This window comes from Schistocerca americana, chromosome X (assembly GCF_021461395.2).
Source record: "Schistocerca americana isolate TAMUIC-IGC-003095 chromosome X, iqSchAmer2.1, whole genome shotgun sequence".
Taxonomy (NCBI): Eukaryota; Metazoa; Arthropoda; class Insecta; order Orthoptera; family Acrididae; genus Schistocerca; species Schistocerca americana.
In genome coordinates, this window is record NC_060130.1 from 298,362,852 (window position 1) to 298,384,637 (window position 21,786).

General features: G+C 44.9%; 1 protein-coding gene across 1 annotated transcript in view; it reads right to left on the reverse strand.

The window, feature by feature from the left end:
* LOC124555971 (protein tipE) overlaps positions 1-21,786 on the reverse strand; it is a 522,740-nt gene that overhangs the window by 296,604 nt on the left and 204,350 nt on the right. Inside the window, exon 2 of the mRNA XM_047130017.1 lies at positions 8,064-8,552. Within this exon, the coding sequence (XP_046985973.1) occupies positions 8,064-8,552 (489 nt within the window). The remainder of the gene's footprint in view (positions 1-8,063; positions 8,553-21,786) is intronic.

Sequence of the window (21,786 nt, forward strand, 5' to 3'; positions counted from 1 at the left end):
GCTGCATGTGACGTGAAAGATATAGAAGACAACGCAGTCTGTGGGTGCGCCATTCTGTACGTCGTCTTTCTGCTGTAAGCGTGTGCTGTTCACAACGTGCAAGTGTGCTGTAGACAACATGGTTTATTCCTTAGAACAGAGGATTTTTCTGGTGTTGGAATTCCACCGCCTACAACACAGTGTTGTCGCAACAAGACGAAGTTTTGAACGGAGGTTTAATGTAACCAAAGGACCGAAAAGCGATACAATAAAGGATCTGTTTGAAAAATTTCAACGGACTGGGAACGTGACGGATGAACGTGCTGGAAAGGTAGGGCGACCGCGTACGGCAACCACAGAGGGCAACGCGCAGCTAGTGCAGCAGGTGATCCAACAGCGGCCTCGGCTTTCCGTTCGCCGTGTTGCAGCTGCGGTGCAAATGACGCCAGCGTCCACGTATCGTCTCATGCGCCAGAGTTTACACCTCTATCCATACAAAATTCAAACGCGGCAACCCCTCAGCGCCGCTACCATTGCTGCACGAGAGACATTCGCTAACAATATAGTGCACAGGATTGATGACGGCGATATGCATGTGGGCAGCATTTGGTTTACTGACGAAGCTTATTTTTACCTGGACGGCTTCGTCAATAAACAGAACTGGCGCATTTGGGGAACCGAAAAGCCCCATGTTGCAGTCCCATCGTCCCTGCATCCTCAAAAAGTACTGGTCTGGGCCGCCATTTCTTCCAAAGAAACCATTGGCCCATTTTTCAGATCCGAAACGATTACTGCATCACGCTATCTGGACATTCTTCGTGAATTTGTGGCGGTACAAACTGCCTTAGACGACACTGCGAACACTTCGTGGTTTATGCAAGATGGTGCCCGGCCACATCGCACGGCCGACGTCTTTAATTTCCTGAATGAATATTTCGATGATCGTGTGATTGCTTTGGGCTATCCGAAACATACAGGAGGCGGCGTGGATTGGCCTCCCTATTCGCCAGACATGAACCCCTGTGACTTCTTTCTGTGGGGACACTTGAAAGACCAGGTGTACCGCCAGAATCCAGAAACAATTGAACAGCTGAAGCAGTACATCTCATCTGCATGTGAAGCCATTCCGCCAGACACGCTGTCAAAGGTTTCGGGTAATTTCATTCAGAGACTACGCCATATTATTGCTACGCATGGTGGATATGTGGAAAATATCGTACTATAGAGTTTCCCAGACCGCAGCGCCATCTGTTGTTGAAAATTGTAACAACTGTAATTTCGAAAGTTTGTCCGCCTGAAAATGTACTGTTGTCCCAAGCATACTGCAACAAACGGTGTATTTCTATCGCTGCTCGTTTAGATTTTATTGCCGTTTCAAATATACCGGTCATTTTTGAAACACCCTGTATTAATGCTGTGGAGCGTAAACCAGATGTTCAAGGAAGAATATGTGCCACTGACTTTTGCGTCGTGCAAGAGTGCAAGAGCGTTCATCCGTCCGGGTAACCACGCGATTTAGCATGACTGCTTCCATTACGGAGAAGTATACTGGCCTGAATCGAATCTTGTCTTCGAAAGAGACCGTAAGATGAATCACAGCTAAAGGAAAACATTGGTGTCTTAATGCAGTCGAATCATATCAGGGGATGCTGAGGGAATTAGGTTATGAAATAGGCATTAAAAGTAGATGAGTTTTGCTATTTGGGCAGCAAAACAACTAACGATGTCTAAAGTGTTGAGGATATACCATACGGACTGGGAGAAGGAAGAGAAGTTTATCTGAAAAAGAGAAATTTGTTAGCACTGAATATAAACTTTAAGTATTTCAAGCGTTTTCTGAAAATATTCTTTTGGAGCGTAGACTTCTATGGAAGTGAAACGTGAACAGCAGAAAGTTCAGACAATGAAGAGAATAGAAACATTCGGAATGTTGTGATACAGAAGAATGCTGAAAATTACATTGGTAGGTTGGATAACTACTGAGAATATACGGAATCGAATTGAGGAGAAAAAGAGTATGGCACAACTTGACTAAAATAAGGGGCTCTTTGACAGAACACATTCTGAGGTATGGAGGAATGATAAGTTTGGCAATGGAGGGACATGCTTGGTTGTGTGGTGTGTGTGTGTGTGTTTGTGTGTGCGTGTGTGAGTGTCTGCCTGTGTGTCTCTGTGTGGGTTCGCGGGGATGGGGAGGCTAGTAACCTTTCTGCATGTCCATAGCTCCTCTCAAGCAGTCTAGAATTTCATCGATGTTCTGTAATGGGTATACATCTTCTTTCGTGATTTAGTTCAGTCGTTGGTAGCTGACGTACAACCTTCACCTTCATCAAGACCTCAGGAGAGGATCAAGGACTCTCTGAATGTTCAACGATGTCACCTTGCAGCATCTTCTCCGCTTCATCCCGTATTTCCTGTCGTTCAGCCGGCGACACGTTGAACAAGTGCTGACTAATTGGAGAGTGATGGAATTTTGATACAGCGTTTTAGCACGAGCCGCTTGGTCTGTCTTTCTTCCATTCTGGATTTGAAAGCATTGTAAAATTGGTATGGAATGGCTACCACTCGTCGACGAGTGGACTACCAGATCCTGTTGGCAGTTCGATTGCAGGTTTCTCACCTGCGTTGGCAGTTATGGTAGCAGCGCATGTTACTTTGCTGCCACTGATAGTTACTCTTGCACTGCATGTTCCTGTCGGTGGGACACCTCATTTTCGACTTTCGGCATAACCTTTTTTGTATCAACAACATAGTCGACGATGAATATCCGACGTTAAAGAAGTAAGCTCCTGAGTTGACTCGTGGCCCTACAGGTTGTCCGTCGATGATGACATCAGTGAGATTCCCTGGCGTCTTTGTGACTTTCTTTCGTGGGGGGTTTCCATCTGCAAAAGCCTCACCTATTTAGATGTTCGCCTAACTTAGTTTTTCTGAATTCGTTGGGTAAAAGAGTGGGCAGGTAGGCAGCGACATGTAGGGGAGTGACCTCGTCCAGGGTACGGTGACGGGCTGCGTCCCAAAGGTCCACTGTATCGTCTGCTGTTGTCTGGAATGAGTAGGACTCTTGTGACGGTTGACGTTTGGCGTTGTAGAAGTCGGCAAAAACTCGTCTTCTTTCTCTGCAATAGCGTACATCGTCCTTTGTCTTCCAAACATCTGTTCTGTGGGGCGTTATGCTTGACGGGGGAGTTGGTTTTACCTTCGTTGGCCGGGTACTGGGTTGTAGTTTGATGGTTGCGGCATAGGTCCAAGTTGGCGGAGTCCATTCTTCCTGGCGCATTTGGATGCTGGTGGAGATTGGTACCAAAGATAGACACTGCTCTTCTTCATCATTATCTATTGCCACCTGACGTATCTGCTGTCTGTTGCTTACTCTGTCCGAGAGTTCTGTCTGCAATAAAATACTGTATCTCTTCTCTCACTGCCTGGGCGTATGATACACGCAAGGTCGATGCTCTGGCAACACTTCAAGAATACCTCTGTTGTGACATACATTCCCACAGCAGCTTGATACATGTGTTCTGCAACTCCAGCATCAAGTGTGGGATTTTCTCAGACTCTATCATATTTGGATTTACAACACGGCATAGGGCCACAAAATGTAGGACTGTGCCATTTCCCTAGGAGTTTGGGCTGTGATCTTCGACTGTTCTTCCACTCTGTAGACTTGTCAATGATTGTTGCCAAACGTTTCCTTCAGATCGGTCTAAAATTTATCCCATTTACTGATCTCCTGTCTGTTGTTCTCGATCCACGCCTCAGCTATGCTGTCCAAGTAAAAGTACACATTTGCCACACACGTTATATCATTCTACCCGTTGTATCTGGCGACTCGGTCGAAATAGTCAGCCATTTCGTCGGGTCCTGGTCAGAGTCTCGGGAAAACACTGATGGATGGGAGACGTGCAGCTGACTTGCTGCTGTTTTGGGATCCATTGCTCTCCTGATTAAACGGAACGTGAGAACGATGAAAGATCATATTTCAGTTCCCGTCCGTGCAAGCGACAGCTCTTACGTTGTCTAATTCGAGGCACGGTGATGTAGCTGTTCTGAAGTACCCGTGTGTCCACCAATTAATCAGTGTCACGTCGTAGCCAGACTAAAGTCCAAATCCGGAAAAAGGTTCGTCAGTAAAGTAGGTTTACTACGAACACCAATGTATAGACAGAACTTAACTGTCCTCTTGGATAGAGAGTGCTGCTGTTTATACAAATATCCAATGATCCATAATATACGAACATTATAAACACAAAAAATTACGATAACTTTCCAGAAATAATAAATATTTAGTAAAAAATAATTTGTGGTGGTCGGGTTTGAACTGAAGACAGGCAACACGGCAGCCTGCAAAGCTAACATCTGTGACACAGTGGATGTAGCACATCTCGCGGAAATATAAACCACGAGATAAGGAAAAGGTGATGAAATCTGAGTTTGGATCACAGATCTGTGTGGGTGAAAATGGAGACAACAGACATGAAAGTCCCTGAAATGTGGTATTACAGGATTCTGTGCAGTATGAAGTGGATCGATCAAGTAAGTAATGAAGACGTACTGCAGTGAATCATCGAGAAAAAATTTATGTGGAAGAAAATAATTGCAAGAAGAAATAGAAACGTTGGGCTCATATTAGGAGACGAGTCGCTGCCAAAAGCAGGAGCTGATGGGGTTGTAGAGGGAAAGAATAGCAGGAGTAGATGTGCAGGAGACAGATTATCGATGAGAAGTCAAAGCAGCTTCACTTCCCTTTCCTTTACCTGAAGAAGGCTTTTGATCGAGTATCATGTGATACCATACGGACTGCCCTCCAACAGCATGAATTACCTGAGGAACTAACTGAAGGAGTCCGGCTGCTCTATCACAACCGTAAAAGTGGAGTTCATTCTGTTATTATAGTATAAGGTAACTTTTCCGTAGCTATGGGTGTCCACCAGTGATCTGCTCTTTCTCCCCTCTTCTTTAACTATAATAATGAACACGATCACCAGAGATCTTCAGAAATTAGCACTTTGGACAATACTGTATGGTGATGACGATCTACTGGTTGCTGAAGATTGTACTGACCTTCGAAGACAACTTCAAGCATGGAAGAACCGCCTTCAACGTACCACACTACTCCTAAGTACAAAGAAGGCTGAATACCTGTCAGCAGATGCAAATGATATTGGTACTATAAAGACCGACGCTATATATAAGCGAATGACTAAAATCTTCAAGTAGCTTTGCTCAAAAGTAACTGATGACTGCAAATCCATTCCCTAAATCACAAATTATGTTATCACTGGATAGCCTGAATGGTGGCCAATAACTGGTGGGCTTTGTGATAAAAGAAATTCTGGACCAACACACATCGAAAATATACCACTCTTGAATTCGGCTAGTTACTTGTACTATGCAGAATGTTGACTCGCAACAAAATAACAGAGCAACGACTAGCTGTAATGGAAACTTAAATGTTTTGGTGAACCTATGGCCTGTCGCTTTATGGCCATGGGACCAATGACGGCCGATGTGTCACCTATCGTTGAGATGACGAGTGAAAGCCGTCCTCGGTGGCATGTGTGGTAATGTCAACAATCGACACTCGCAGCAAGAGGTGTGTGCCTCGGGAGCTATTAGTAAGTTACCGTCGTTCAGTGAGTTCAGAGTACTGTTGTCATAATGGCGGGTCGAATAGTTTTTGTTGTGCACCAGGCCTACAGCTCATGACAGTGTTCGCTGTACTTACTTAAGGTATAGTACTGTCTTCGAAATTTAATGATTGTAAACATTGCAGTTATTCATACACTTCTGTGGGGTGGACTTGTCAGACCACTGTTACCTCGCAGCACAGTTGTTATTTGTGTGATATGTACTTGAAACAAATTTTCCACCACGTATGAAACAACCACACACAATTGTAAACTACCACAGAAGGGGCGATCCATGAAAGTTAAGCTGTTCTTTTAATTAATAAAATGTTCGTGCTTCAATTGTGTACGCTATTGCGTGAGAGAGGCGAAATAGCTTCAGATTTCAAGAAGAATGAAGTAATTCCAACGCCATAGAAAGAAGTTGCTGACAGGTCTGAAAATTAACGCACTATCAGTTAAATAAGTCATGGATGCAAAATACCAGCAAGAATTCTTTAAAAAGAAAGGCAAAATTGGTAGAAGCTAACCGCGGGGAACATCAGTGTGCATTCCCGAGAAATGCAGGAACACGTGACGCAATAATGATCCTATCACTTCTCTTAGAAGATAGGTTAAGGAAAGACAAACCTATGTTTATAACATTCGTAGCCTCAGAGAAAGCTCCTGACTATGTTGACTGGAATACTGTCTTTGAAATTTTTAAGGTAGCAGGGTGAAACACAAGGGGCGAAAACCTATTTACAACTTGTGCAGAAATCACACTGCACTTATGAGAAGCGCCACACGGCAGTTGTGAGAATCGAGGAATATGAAAAGGAAGCAGTGGTTGAGAAGTGGGTGAGATAGGATTGTAGCTATCCCCGCTGTTACTCAATCTGTACATTGAACAAGCAGTAAAGGAAACCAAAAAAAAACTTGGAGTATTAATTAAAGTTCCATGAGAAGAAATAAAGACGTTGAGATTTGCCGATGACATTGTATTTGTGTGAGAAACAGCAAACGAGCAGTTGAAGGGAGCGCATAGTGTCTTGAAAGGAAGATGCTAAAGGAATTAGATTAGGAAACGAGACACTTAAAGTAGTAGCTGAGTTTTGCTATTTGGGCAGCAAAATAACTGATGATGAACGAAGCAGAGAAGATATAAATGTAGTTTGGCATCGGGAAGATAAGCATTTCTGAATAAGAGAAACTTGTAAACATTGAATAAATAAATTTAAGTGTTAGGAAGTAATTTTTAAGGTATTTATATGGAGTGGAAATATGTATGTAAGTGAAACGTGGACGATAAGCAGTTTAGACAAATAGAGAATAGAAGATTTAGAAATTTGGTGCTACAGAAGAATGTTGAAGATTAGATGAGTTGAGCATTTAACTAATGATGAGGTATTGAATAAAACGATGAGACAAGAAATTTGTGGCACAACTAGACCAAAAGAAGTGATCGGTTGATAAGACACATTCTGAGACATTAAGGGGTCTCTAGTTTAGTAATGGAGGGAAGTATTGGCTGTAAAAAATTGTAGAGGGAGACCAGGAGATGAATACATTAAGCAGATTCAGAAGTATGTATTTTGGAATAGACATTCAGAGATGAAGAGGTACACACAGGATAGATGGCATGGAGAGCTACATGAAACTAGTCTTCCGAGTGAAGGCCACAACAACAACGCATTTTTCGATCCATAGCTGGTACAAAACTGTATGGACACGTACTCCGAGCAGATCAAGACACGATAGAAAACTGGGAGGTGGTAAAAGAACGAGGCAATGTTGGCTGGATACCCTCCATGTAGACATCAAGACAGTGGGTCTTCGCCTTGACCAAGCACAAAACCTCCACAAGTGGAGACAGATAGCCAAAAGCAGCGAACTCCGATACATCGCAGAATAAGTGCCGAGGAAGAGGATGAGGAAGGAGACGAGGAAGAAGAAGAAGGCTAGTTTACAAGCAACAGAAATGAGATGCTGCTTATAATCAACAGTAGCTGCTCTTCCTTCACCGCTTAGGCTACAAATATTCTAGGAATACCGGGAATTATAAGTCGTCTATAGCCCGATATACTTACTATCACTGAAGATTATAAATTTTGAATACTCGTAATAGAGAAATGTGTTAATAAATCCATATTGTCAAACTATGGTGGGCTGAGGTTGAAAATGCGTTGAAGCATGCTAAACCTACTGATGAAATGCTCATTGCATACATTAATCTACCAGTGATGTGAAACTTGCTTTTTATACTAGTCTCGGTTTTGTGCCAGAGACCGTGCGCATATTCTGCAGCTGCACATGTGTGGGTGTTTGCGTGAACGCTCTTCGGATGATACATGCTGACTGACACGGTGTTTGATTCTAGTACTAAGCTTAGGCTAGCTATGAGTACTTCTAATTCTAACTATTGTAGCCGCTACTAGATCAGGCAAGATCCAGGCGGATGGCACAGATAGTTACCTGAAGTCACGCATTGTGGCCCGAGACTTGAAGCGACGCAAGCGCTCAGTGGCGGAGCAGTCGCAGTGCATGGCGCACAGAACCAGCGACGACGCAATCGTGATGATCAGTGGTATGGCCAGGTAGTTGATAATGATGGACACATGGTGCTCGCGCTCGTACAGCGGGATGACCTGTGACTTGTTGACCCTGGAGAAGTAGCAGGGGTAGGTGGCGCCCTCGGTGCCGTAGCTTGCGGTGAAGTTGTCACACACCACCTCCGGCGGATAGCCGCAGCCCTTGATGTTGACGAGCAGCACAGCCTCCCGCTCGCACACGACGGGCCCGGCCGCAAGCACGGCGGCAGCCTCGCTCTCATTCTCTCCCTTGTACTCGTACAGGGGTCGCTTGTAGTTCACATACAGGTGAGTGCAGGAGTACACATCGCTGGTGCACCCCTCGCGGCATGAGCTCCAAGTGCAGTTGTACAGCCCAGTCAGGTCCTCCCGCCTGCAGACAAACAATACACCCCGTCTTCAGTACAAACAGTAGTTTTTAATTTTATTTATACACATTGGCAAAGAAATCCACTACTGTGAAAGTACACTATTGATGGCAAATTGCTGTAAACAGTATCGCAGAATTTTGTACATGGCTGCACGTTCAGAGACCGTGAATAGTTATAATTGAATAAAACAGCCCTCGGTCACTATTTTTGACAAATTAACCGGGTTTCGACACTGCTAGGAGTGTCTTCCTCAGAATGGAAATCAATGAATGGTCTACAGGGTGGTACAAAAAGGTACGGCCAAACTTTCAGGAAACATTCCTCACACACAAAGAAAGAAACGATGTTATGTGGACATGTGTCCGGAAACGCGTAATTTCCATGTTATAGCTCATTTTAGTTTCGTCAGTATCTACTGTACTTCCTCGATTCACCGCCAGTTGGCCCAATTGAAGGAAGGTAATGTTGACTTCGGTGCTTGTGTTGACATGCGACTCATTGCTCTACAGTACTAGCATCAAGGACATCAGTACGTAGCATCAACAGGTTAGTGTTCATCACGAACGTGGTTTGCAGTCAGTGCAATATTTACAAATGCGGGGTTGGCAGATGCCCATTTGATGTATGGATTAGCACGGGGCAATAGCCGTGGCGCTGTACATTTGTATCGAGACAGATTTCCAGATCGAAGGTGTCCCGACAGGAAGACGTTCGAAGCAATTGATCGGCGTCTTAGGGAGCACGCAACATTCCAGCCTATGACTCGCGACTGGGGAAGACCTATAACGACGAGGACACCTCCAATGGACGAGGCAATTCTTCGTGCAGTTGACGATAACCCTAATGTCAGCGTCAGAGAAGTTGCTGCTGTACAAGGTAACGTTGACCACGTCATTGTATGGAGAGTGCTACGGGAGAACCAGTTGTTTCCGTACCATGTACAGCGTGTGCAGGCGCTATCAGCAGCTGATTGGCCTCCACGGGTACACTTCTGCGAATGGTTCATCCAACAATGTGTCAATCCTCATTTCAGTGCAAATGTTCTCTTTACGGATGAGGCTTCATTCCAACGTGATCAAATTGTAAATTTTCAGAATCAACATGTGTGGGCTGACGAGAATCCGCATGCAATTTTGCAATCACGTCATCAACACAGATTTTCTGTGAACGTTTGGGCAGGCATTGTTGGTGATGTCTTGATTGGGCCCCATGTTCTTCCACCTACGCTCAATGGAGCACGTTATCATGATTTCATATGGAATACCCTACCTGCGCTGCTAGAACCTGTGCCTTTACAAGTACGACACAACATGTGGTTCACGCACGATGGAGCTCCTGCACATTTCAGTCGAAGTGTTCGTACGCTTCTCAACAACAGATTCGGTGACCGATGGATTGGTAGAGGCGGACCAATTCCATGGCCTCCACGCTCTCCTGACCTCAACCCTCTTGACTTTCATTTATGGGGGCATTTGAAAGCTCTTGTCTTCGCAACCCCGGTACCAAATGTAGAGACTCATCGTGCTCGTATTGTGGACGGCTGTGATACAATACGCCATTCTCCAGGGCTGCATCAGCGCATCAGGGATTCCGTGCGACGGAGGGTGGATGCATGTATCCTCGCTAACGGAGGACATTTTGAACATTTCCTGTAAAAAAGTGTTTGAAGTCACGCTGGTACGTTCTGATGCTGTGTGTTTCCATTCCATGATTAATGTGATTTGCAGAGAAGTAATAAAATGAGCTCTAACATGGAAAGTAAGCGTTTCCGGACACATGTCCGCATAACATATTTTCTTTCTTTGTGTGTGAGGAATGTGTCCTGAAAGTTTGGCCGTACCGTTTGTAACACAGAATTATGACTAAAAATTTATGGTACAGAGTATAAGTACAGAATCGTAGTGGAAGATTGGCAGTACTTATATGTCATTTATAAAATGCCCTTCGGGAATATTTATTATTTTACAAATGACATATAAGTACTGCCAATCTTTCACGATGATTCTGTACTTATACTCTGTATCACACGTATTTAATCATAATTCTGTGACCATGTTATAGACCATTCTTTGATTTAAATTCTGAGGAAGACACTGCTAGCAGTGTCGAAAACCGGTTAATTCGTTAAAAATAGTGACCGAGGGCTGTTTTCTTTCAATTATAAACAGTATCTACCATAAAATATGCAGAGAGACCTGAAGTGGAATGACTGCATGAAACTGATAGCAAGAAAACCAGATGCCAGACAGATTCATACTAAGAATCCTAAGGGAATGTAATCCATCCACGAAAGAAATGGATTACAAGGTACTTGTTATACCGATTCTTGAGTATTGTTAATTAATGTGGGACCGTTATCAGACATTACTAATAAGAGGTAGAGAAGATCCGTGAAGGGCACTGCATTTCATCGCGGGAGTGTTTGCTCGGCACGACAGCGTTACTGACAAGCTCAACAAACTCCAGTGGCAGACGATCAAGAGAGGCGTTATGCATCACGGAGAGGTTTTCTATTGAAATTTCGGGAGAATACTTTCCGGAAGAGCCGGACAGCACATTACTCCCTCCTACATATATCTCGCGAAATGAACACGACGAGAAAATTAGAAAAATTAAAGTTAATACGTAAGTTTACCGACTATCACTCTTCTCACGCGCCATTCGCGAGTGGAACAGGGAATGGAGAATCAGTTAGTCGTACCAGAGGTACCCTCCACCGCCCCACACACTGTCAGGTAACTTGCGGAGTACAGATATTGATGTGCATGTACGTGTGGACTACTCGTGGTGTGGGTGCACGTCATCGTACCTGCGTGTAAAAAGGAAATGTGCATTTGGCAGTATTGGCCAAGAGACTGCATCTGGGCCGCGTGAGATTGGCCGAGCGGTCTACGGCGCTGCAGTCATGGACTGTGCGGCTGGTCCCGGCGGAGGTTCGAGTCCTCCCTCGAGCATTGGTGTGTGTGTTTGCCCTTAGGATAATTTAGGTTAAATAGTGTGTAAGCTTAGCGACTGATGATATTAGCAGTTAAGCCCCATAAGATTTCACACACATTTGAACAACTTTTAGACTGCATCTGGGATGTTCGACCACCTAGCGCGTGCATTTTTATTTGACGGCACTTCGGCGACTTACGCGTCGATGATGATGAAATGATAATGACAACACACACACTGAGTCCAGAGCGGAGAAAGTGCCCAACGCGGCCAGGAAACGAACCCATGGCGCTATGATCGAGAGCCAGCAACGTGAACTACAAGACCTCGAACTGCTGATGTGCCTGAGTCTAAATAAGCCGCCAACTGTCACAAGTGGGCCAGTTGACTACGTCAAATGTACAGCTCTAAAATCCTACAAGGCATGGATGCGTAGAGACAAGTGAATGAAGCGTCGTCTGCCAACATCGGAATTTACGTGGGGACTTCGGAAAGTAACACATTGCTATGATTAGTCAAGCAACTTCTATTGGATGCTGCACAACTTCTCAAAGTGACACAGATACATGACACCATATATCAGTTTGGTCACCAAGTGTCCGTGAACAACCGTAATAATGGATTATTTATGACGAATTTCGTTAGAGAACATACACTCCTGGAAATGGAAAAAAGAACACATTGACACCGGTGTGTCAGACCCACCATACTTGCTCCGGACACTGCGAGAGGGCTGTACAAGCAATGATCACACGCACGGCACAGCGGACACACCAGGAACCGCGGTGTTGGCCGTCGAATGGCGCTAGCTGCGCAGCATTTGTGCACCGCCGCCGTCAGTGTCAGCCAGTTTGCCGTGGCATACGGAGCTCTATCGCAGTCTTTAACACTGGTAGCATGCCGCGACAGCGTGGACGTGAACCGTATGTGCAGTTGACGGACTTTGAGCGAGGGCGTATAGTGGGCATGCGGGAGGCCGGGTGGACGTACCGCCGAATTGCTCAACACGTGGGGCGTGAGGTCTCCACAGTACATCGATGTTGTCGCCAGTGGTCGGCGGAAGGTGCACGTGCCCGTCGACCTGGGACCGGACCGCAGCGACGCACGGATGCACGCCAAAACCGTAGGATCCTACGCAGTGCCGTAGGGGACCGCACCGTCACTTCCCAGCAAATTAGGGACACTGTTGCTCCTGGGGTATCTGCGAGGACCATTCGCAACCGTCTCCATGAAGCTGGGCTACGGTCCCGCACACCGTTAGGCCGTCTTCCGCTCACGCCCCAACATCGTGCAGCCCGCCTCCAGTGGTGTCGCGACAGGCGTGAATGGAGGGACGAATGGAGACGTATCGTCTTCAGCGATGAGAGTCGCTTCTGCCTTGGTGCCAATGATGGTCGTATGCGTGTTTGGCGCCGTGCAGGTGAGCGCCACAATCAGGACTGCATACGACCGAGGCACACAGGGCCAACACCCGGCATCATGGTGTGGGGAACGATCTCCTACACTGGCCGTACACCACTGGTGATCGTCGAGGGGACACTGAATAGTGCACGGTACATCCAAACCGTCATCGAACCCATCGTTCTACCATTCCTAGACCGGCAAGGGAACTTGCTGTTCCAACAGGACAATGCGCGTCCGCATGTATCCCGTGCCACCCAACGTGCTCTAGAAGGTGTAAGTCAACTACCCTGGCCAGCAAGATCTCCGGATCTGTCCCCCATTGAGCATGTTTGGGACTGGATGAAGCGTGGTCTCACGCGGTCTGCACGTCCAGCATGAACGTTGGTCCAACTGAGGCGCCAGGTGGAAATGGCATGGCAAGCCGTTCCACAGGACTGCATCCAGCATCTCTACGATCGTCTCCATGGGAGAATAGCAGCCTGCATTGATGCGAAAGGTGGATATACACTGTACTAGTGCCGACATTGTGCATGCTCTGTTGCCTGTGTCTATGTGCCTGTGGTTCTGTCAGCGTGATCATGTGATGTATCTGACCCCAGGAATGTGGCAATAAAGTTTCCCCTTCCTGGGACAATGAATTCACGATGTTCTTATTTCAATTTCCAGGAGTGTATGTATTTTGATGGTTCAGTTAAAATTCCTAAGTCCTTGAAGAGGAACATGACAGCCGAGGGTGATCACCACATATTATTCTTACTGCTCGCTTTTGAGCAATCAATACTTCCTGTTCAAATGATGAGGAGATTCAGAAAATTATTCTTAATAAAGTGCTACTGAGCGTAAATGTGCAAGATAAGCCAGAAGGTAGATAAATCTTTCCAGTACTAGCAATTATACGAAGAGCAAAATTAGCTGAACTTATTTGTTTGAAAAGCTTAGTAATACGTTTCTTCCACTTCAAGTTCTCATCAACACATATATTCAAACTTTTGGATATTCTGCCCTATTTTCTGTCTCCTGTTCATGTGCTTCATTAATTTTTGGTATTACTATTTATAGAACAGAATTTGGCCTAATGTATTTTCTGAAAATTTAGAAGTACGTCTGCAGGAAACCCGAAACATTCCCTCGCTTCTTTCAATGCGCCACTCTTTTTGCGCAGTGATCTTAGTGTGGGACGACATGTGTAACTTACTTTTTGAAGTCAGTACATGATTTACTCTCGCAACGCTCACTCATGTTAGGGTAATGGCTTTTGTTGGTTTTGAGCTGATGCTGACATTATGTAGCGATTATGTTTCACTTAGGATGTAATGAACCTTTTTTAAAAAATTTGTTTTCATGGCAAATAATTGTGGCACATAGACCACTCTTTGTTATAATGTCAGTGGGATGCCCAAATGGGGGAATGTTTCGGGAGCCCGCTTGCAGTGGGGGCAGTGAGTAAGACAATTTGAAATCTGGAAGTAAACGTGTAAAGAGATTATAAAAACTGCTTAGAAGAATCGAAGTAAGAAGCAAATTAAAAAGAGACTTAAAGTATGCGTATTATATGTATTTAAAGAGGATTACAATAATATTGAAAAATGCCTGTTGAAAGTCAAAGTGTAGAAGCAATCCAGGGTCGGTGGAAGGAACAGTCATCAGCCGAAGGGCCTTATTGCACAATATACGGAAGCGTGAGCAGGGTGTCTCGAGAGAAGGGGCTGGACCGTGGTGACTGTGAGACGTGTCACCTCGTCTGAGGGTGATATAGCGTCGTGGCATAAACTTTAGTAGTTGTATAGACAATTGATGTGTAATTCACGAAAGTGCGAGTAAAAAAAAAAGGTTTATAAAACTGGTGGGAATTGGTAAACGATGGAGAAAGATCAACAAGTTGGGTATGTATGCTCTGACGTGGTGTGGCAAACGACAGAACAGAGACATATTACGTAGCATCTAAAACCGATATTCTAAAACTGAAGTGTTACGCTTTTACGAGTACAGGAGAATAATGCTGAATTCGTGCATCGACGGAAATATCCTATCGAGGACAGGGCTTATGTCTTTATTACTGTAACCATGTACCTGAACGCAGCCGTGTTACTTCGCAAAAAATTACACCAAGGCATTTGATGGAAACAAGCCACTTCGTTTGTCACATCGATCGACAGATGTTGTTTCCGTATTGGTGGTGAACTGTACAAGAGAAGCAATGTACACTGCCGTGAAAAACATTAGTACAACTTCTTAGAGCTTTCCATTTCACTCAAAATCTATCGTTGCAACAGTGCATATGAAGTATATGAAATAGTTACATTCACAGATCAATAGCACAAGCGATTCTGTGGTACCAGGTATCGACCCATGATGATACACCCATATCAGTATGTAGAGAAGACTCCACAGGCGGCAATGCAGGTGCTGTCTCATCCAATCGATCGTACAGATATCGAATACTGTCCTGGGATCGTGCTGGCCAGGGAAGTTGCTGCACGTCTTGAAGAGCACTTTGTGTTTCACGGGCAACGTGTAGGTGAGCGTTATACTACACTACTTGCCATTAAAATTGCTACACCACGAAGATGACGTGCTACAGACTGGAAGAAGATGCTGTGATATGCAAATGATTAGCTTTTCAGAGCATTCACATAAGGTTGGAGCCGGTGGTGACATCTACAACGTGCTGACATGAGGAAAGTTTCCAACCGATTTCTCATACACAAACAGCAGTTGACCGGGGTTGCCTGGTAGAATGTTGTTGTGATGCCTCGTGTAAGGACGAGATGTGCGCTACCATCACGTTTCCCGCTTTGATAAAGGTCGGATTGTAGCCTATCGCGATTGCGGTTTATCGTATCGAGACATTGCTGCTCGCGTTGGTCGAGATCCAATGACTGTTAGCAGAATATGGAATCGGTGGGTTCAGGAGGGTAATATGGAACGCCGCACTGGATCCCAACGGCCTCGTATCAATAGCAGTCGACATTACAGGCATCTTATCCGCGTGGCTGTAACGGATCGCGCAGCCACGTCTCGATCCCTGATTAAGCAGATGGGGACGTTTGCAAGACAAAAACCATCTGCACGAACAGTTCGACGACGTTTGCAGCACCATGGGCTATCAGCTCAGAGACCACGGCTGCGGTTACCCTTGACGCTGCATCACAAACAGGAGCGCCTGCGATGGTGTACTCAGCGACGAACCTGGGTGCACGAATCGCAAAACGTCATTTATTCGGATGAATCCAGGTTCAGTTTACAGCATCATGATGGTAGCATCCGTGTTTGGCGACATCGCGGTGAACGCGCATTAGAAGCGTGTATTCGTCATCGCCATACTGGCGTATCACCCGGCGTGATGGTATGGGGTGCCATCTGGTTACACGTCTCGGTCACCTCTTGTTCGCACTGGCAGCACTTTGAACACTGGACGTTACATTTCGGATGTGTTACGACCCGTGGCTCTACCCTTCATTCGATACCTGCGAAACCCTACATTTCAGCAGGATAATGCACGACCTCATTTGCAGGTCCTGTACGGGCCTTTCTGGATACAGAAAATGTTCGACTGCTGGCCTGGCCAGCACATTCCCCAGATCTCTCACCAATGGAAAACGTCTGGTCAATGGTGGCCGAGCAACTGGCTCGTCACAATATGCCAGTCACTACTCTTGATGAACTGTGGTAACGTGTTGAAGCTGCATGGGCAGCTGTACCTGTACACGCCATCCAAGCTCTGTTTGACTCAATGCCCAGGCGTATCAAGGCCGTTATTACGGCCAGAGGTGGTTGTTCTGGGTAATGATTTCGCAGGATCTATGCACCCAAATCGCGTGAAAATGTAATCACATGTCAGTTCTAGTATAATATATTTGTCCAATGAATACCCGTGGACGAATGCACTCTACAATACAGCAAGCACAAGTAACCACCATTTGCCTCCAGGCAGGATCTGCTTTCATCGCTGAAGACTACGGCGCGCCATTCCATATTCCAAGTGATCCGCTGACAACACCAGTCGGGTCGTACACGTCGATATTGTGGCATGAGTAGAAGACGGGCTGGAAGTGTGCGTGCCTGTAGTCTCATTGCTAACAATCGGTTCATAATTCCTCCTGTTGACACGTCTGCGATGACAAGCCCTTTTATCTAAGGTGTAGTAGCTGTAGGATCCGCCACTGCTGCCATTACAATACGACGATCCTGGCGAGCGTCTGCGCTGCATGGACGTCCAGAACATCGTCTACAGGTGTGAGAAGGTTCACGTGACTACTGATACCAGCATCGTTACACAACTGACGCAACACGTCCAACTCGTGCGGCAGTTCTCCAAAAGAATTATCCTGCCACTCGTAAGTCCACAATTCGATCCCTTTCAAACTTGTTCAGTTGGCTGTAGGACGCACGAGTGCCTCTCCGTGGCATGGTTGCCTGCATGCTTCACATATCTGCACCACACTAATCCTTCTAGCTGTGAGCATTACCTAGTAAAGGTCAGACGCAGTGGCACTCTGCCAGCTATGCCACTATGCCATCTGTTGGCGGACGACGTTGAAACCGCCGTCGTCGAATCAAAATCGACGTCCTCTTTCCAGGTGTACTATATTCTTCCGGCAGTGTACTAAAGTTAAGACGCTCAATCCATTCTTTACTTGCCACAAACTTTGCTCCCGCGTCACTGAGAATAGCCAGCTGTTGAAGTCAGATTCTGATTTATGCCACCATGCGCAACTATCGATACCGACAAGACGTCATCTACGAGACCATGTAGAAGTGAGTAGCATCCAAATGACGGTCCAGCGCCTAGTGAAATGGCTCAAATGGCTCTCAGCACTCTGCGACTTAACTTCTGCGGTCATCAGTCGCCTAGAACTTAGAACTAATTAAACCTAACTAACCCTAAGGACATCACAAACATCCATGGCCGAAACAGGATTCGAACCTGCGACCGTAGCGGTCAGGCGGTTCCAGACTGAAGCGCCTAGAACCGCAAGACCAAACCGGCCGGTGCGCCTAGTGAGCTCATACCTAATATATCGGTTCCTTACCAATGAAACATGTATTTTAATAGACTGGAATAACAACAAATTCCATTCCAAAACATTAAATATAATAGACCGTAATTTGAAAACAGTAATTCAGGTTTCATTCTAAAAGATAACAATCGCTTTGAAATTTTTTTTGGAACCTTCTGAACAGTGGAGCACTTTGTACTTTACTGTGGCACAGCAGTCGCAGTATAAATGCACGTATATGGGCTCGAAGTACCAGAGGTTAGAGTCAATCTTTCAGCGGTGTTACTCCTCTGGTTAACGCACACAATTGACAGAGTGTTGTGATAATACTATTCCATCCAGGTACGAGGGATTATTAACTTTTGATAGTCAAACGCTTAGCGATTAAGGAGTGACCGGAAACTGTGAAGAAGTCCCGAGCCTCGGAAGAAAAATACGACGTAGGCCAGCGGCGCGTGTGGGGAGGCAGTGAAGTGAAAGTAAGAGCTCGCTATAAAACTAAACCGAGCGACACATCTGCAATGGAACAGCCAGGCAGTCGGTCGGAAGCAAAAGCGCTGACGCCTAACACTGCGTCGTATAATCCTGCAAAATAAAATTAGCTTACGAACACAAATCGAACACTCAATCAATACCGTTCGTATTATAACATACGCCAGTTAGTTAGCAACACGGTCCAAGCTGATTACACGCTAATGTTAAGTGTGCCGCCCTCTCAAGCTAATAATTATTTGTAAAAAATAAAGTCCGATTAGCTAAAATAAAAAGCATAAGCTGAGAGCGCCACCGCAATCAGTTTCAAATGGAATGAATGCTTAATCTTTTAATACCGGTTATGTGACGGACATCGTCACAGAGTTGATAAATACCGAAATTGTGCTTTATGATGTAACACTTCACATTTCCACGAGTGGCTGGTCGTAGCTATGTGTATTCATATTTGATTTTATATTCTATCACACAACAAATTAATGAGGACTTTCAGCTGGAAAAAAATTTATGCTTTCGCAGTACCGGAGGAACTATCGCAACAGTGTCTGTCAGCGGATATAATACAGTATCTTTTGATGTAAAAGAAGTGCTACTGCTTGACTTCGTTCATAGGTGAATAACAGTATGCCTTATATTTGTAGATGTTTCACGCTCAACTGCTTGCAGATTTAGTAGAATTCATTTACTTCTGTTTTATGGATTTCACGAGCAGATACGACTTTACGTACATCCGCAGCTGCATACACACATTGCAGGCCACCGTGTGGCTCCTATCAATACTATCCCTTTACTCTCCCGTTCCCCTCCCAGATGGAGCGAGGGAAAAACAGCCATAATTTCTCTTAACTTGTTTCCGCACTTCCTACGCGAATATTACGTTGGTGGCAGTAGAACTGTTCTGCAGTCAGCTTCAAATTCCGGTTTTCTAAATTTTCTCAATAGTGTCTAACGAAATTAACGTCGTCTTCTCTCCAGGGATTCCCACTTCGGTTCATGAAGCATCTATGACATACATGCATCCTGATCAAATCTATCGGTAACAAATCTAACACGACTCCTTTGAATTGCCTTGATGCCCTTTAATCCAATCTGATGTACTCGACAATGGGTCGCACTAGTGAACTATTCCTTGACTCCTTTGTAGATGAGTTACACTTTTCTAAAATTCTCGCTATCAACCGAAGTTGACCATTCGCTTTCCCTACTAGCGTCTTTACATGCTCGTTCCATTTCATATCGCTCCCTTAACGTTACCTCTAGGTATTAAACAGATACGACTGTGTCAAGCAGCAAACTACTAACGCTGTATTCGGATATTACAGGATTGCTTCCCCTATTCGTCTTCATTAGCGTATGTTTCTCCACATTTAGAGTACGCTTTCCGTGCACTACAGCATCTTCAGAAACAGCCGCAGATTGCTGTTCACCCTGTCCGTCATATTATTTATGTATATAGGGAATAAGAGCAGTCCTACCACACTTCGCTTGGGAACTCCTCACGATACCATTGTCTCTGATGAGCACTCACCGTCGAGAACAACTTACTTGGTTCTATAACGTAAGAAGTCTTTGAGCCACTCTTATATCTGGAAACCTATTCCACATGCTTGTACCTACGTTAATACTCTGCAGTATGGTACCGTGTCAAACGCTTTCCGGAATCCTAGGAAAATGGGATCTTCATGTTGCTTTCATCCATGGTTCGTAGGATTTCATACGAGAAAAGGGCAAACTGAGTTGGATAAGCAGCTGCAGCAGCAAGTCGTATACTCCTAGCTCACTCATTTGTTACATAGTTTAATTCTTAATTTCTTTGCGTGTTTTTGGTACTTGCATTGTTTAATTCATAAATTTCGGGCGTATTATAGTATTTGAGAGTTGTAGCATCGCGTTTTAGTACCTGAATAGTGTAAATTCGCGTAGTCGTTTGTCTTCTGTTTTTGTTTTGAACGGCCAGTGTCGGTTGGTCACAGTCAGTGTGCTCCCTGCCGCCGTTGGATAAGCAGCTGCAGCAGCAAGTCGTATACTCCTAGCTCACTCATTTGTTACATAGTTTAATTCTTAATTTCTTTGCGTGTTTTTGGTACTTGCATTGTTTAATTCATAAATTTCGGGCGTATTATAGTATTTGAGAGTTGTAGCATCGCGTTTTAGTACCTGAATAGTGTAAATTCGCGTAGTCGTTTGTCTTCTGTTTTTGTTTTGAACGGCCAGTGTCGGTTGGTCACAGTCAGTGTGCTCCCTGCCGCCGTTGGATAAGCAGCTGCAGCAGCAAGTCGTATACTCCTAGCTCACTCATTTGTTACATAGTTTAATTCTTAATTTCTTTGCGTGTTTTTGGTACTTGCATTGTTTAATTCATAAATTTCGGGCGTATTATAGTATTTGAGAGTTGTAGCATCGCGTTTTAGTACCTGAATAGTGTAAATTCGCGTAGTCGTTTGTCTTCTGTTTTTGTTTTGAACGGCCAGTGTCGGTTGGTCACAGTCAGTGTGCTCCCTGCCGCCGTTGGATAAGCAGCTGCAGCAGCAAGTCGTATACTCCTAGCTCACTCATTTGTTACATAGTTTAATTCTTAATTTCTTTGCGTGTTTTTGGTACTTGCATTGTTTAATTCATAAATTTCGGGCGTATTATAGTATTTGAGAGTTGTAGCATCGCGTTTTAGTACCTGAATAGTGTAAATTCGCGTAGTCGTTTGTCTTCTGTTTTTGTTTTGAACGGCCAGTGTCGGTTGGTCACAGTCAGTGTGCTCCCTGCCGCCGTTGGATAAGCAGCTGCAGCAGCAAGTCGTATACTCCTAGCTCACTCATTTGTTACATAGTTTAATTCTTAATTTCTTTGCGTGTTTTTGGTACTTGCATTGTTTAATTCATAAATTTCGGGCGTATTATAGTATTTGAGAGTTGTAGCATCGCGTTTTAGTACCTGAATAGTGTAAATTCGCGTAGTCGTTTGTCTTCTGTTTTTGTTTTGAACGGCCAGTGTCGGTTGGTCACAGTCAGTGTGCTCCCTGCCGCCGTTGGATAAGCAGCTGCAGCAGCAAGTCGTATACTCCTAGCTCACTCATTTGTTACATAGTTTAATTCTTAATTTCTTTGCGTGTTTTTGGTACTTGCATTGTTTAATTCATAAATTTCGGGCGTATTATAGTATTTGAGAGTTGTAGCATCGCGTTTTAGTACCTGAATAGTGTAAATTCGCGTAGTCGTTTGTCTTCTGTTTTTGTTTTGAACGGCCAGTGTCGGTTGGTCAGTCAGTGTGCTCCCTGCCGCCGTTGGATAAGCAGCTGCAGCAGCAAGTCGTATACTCCTAGCTCACTCATTTGTTACATAGTTTAATTCTTAATTTCTTTGCGTGTTTTTGGTACTTGCATTGTTTAATTCATAAATTTCGGGCGTAT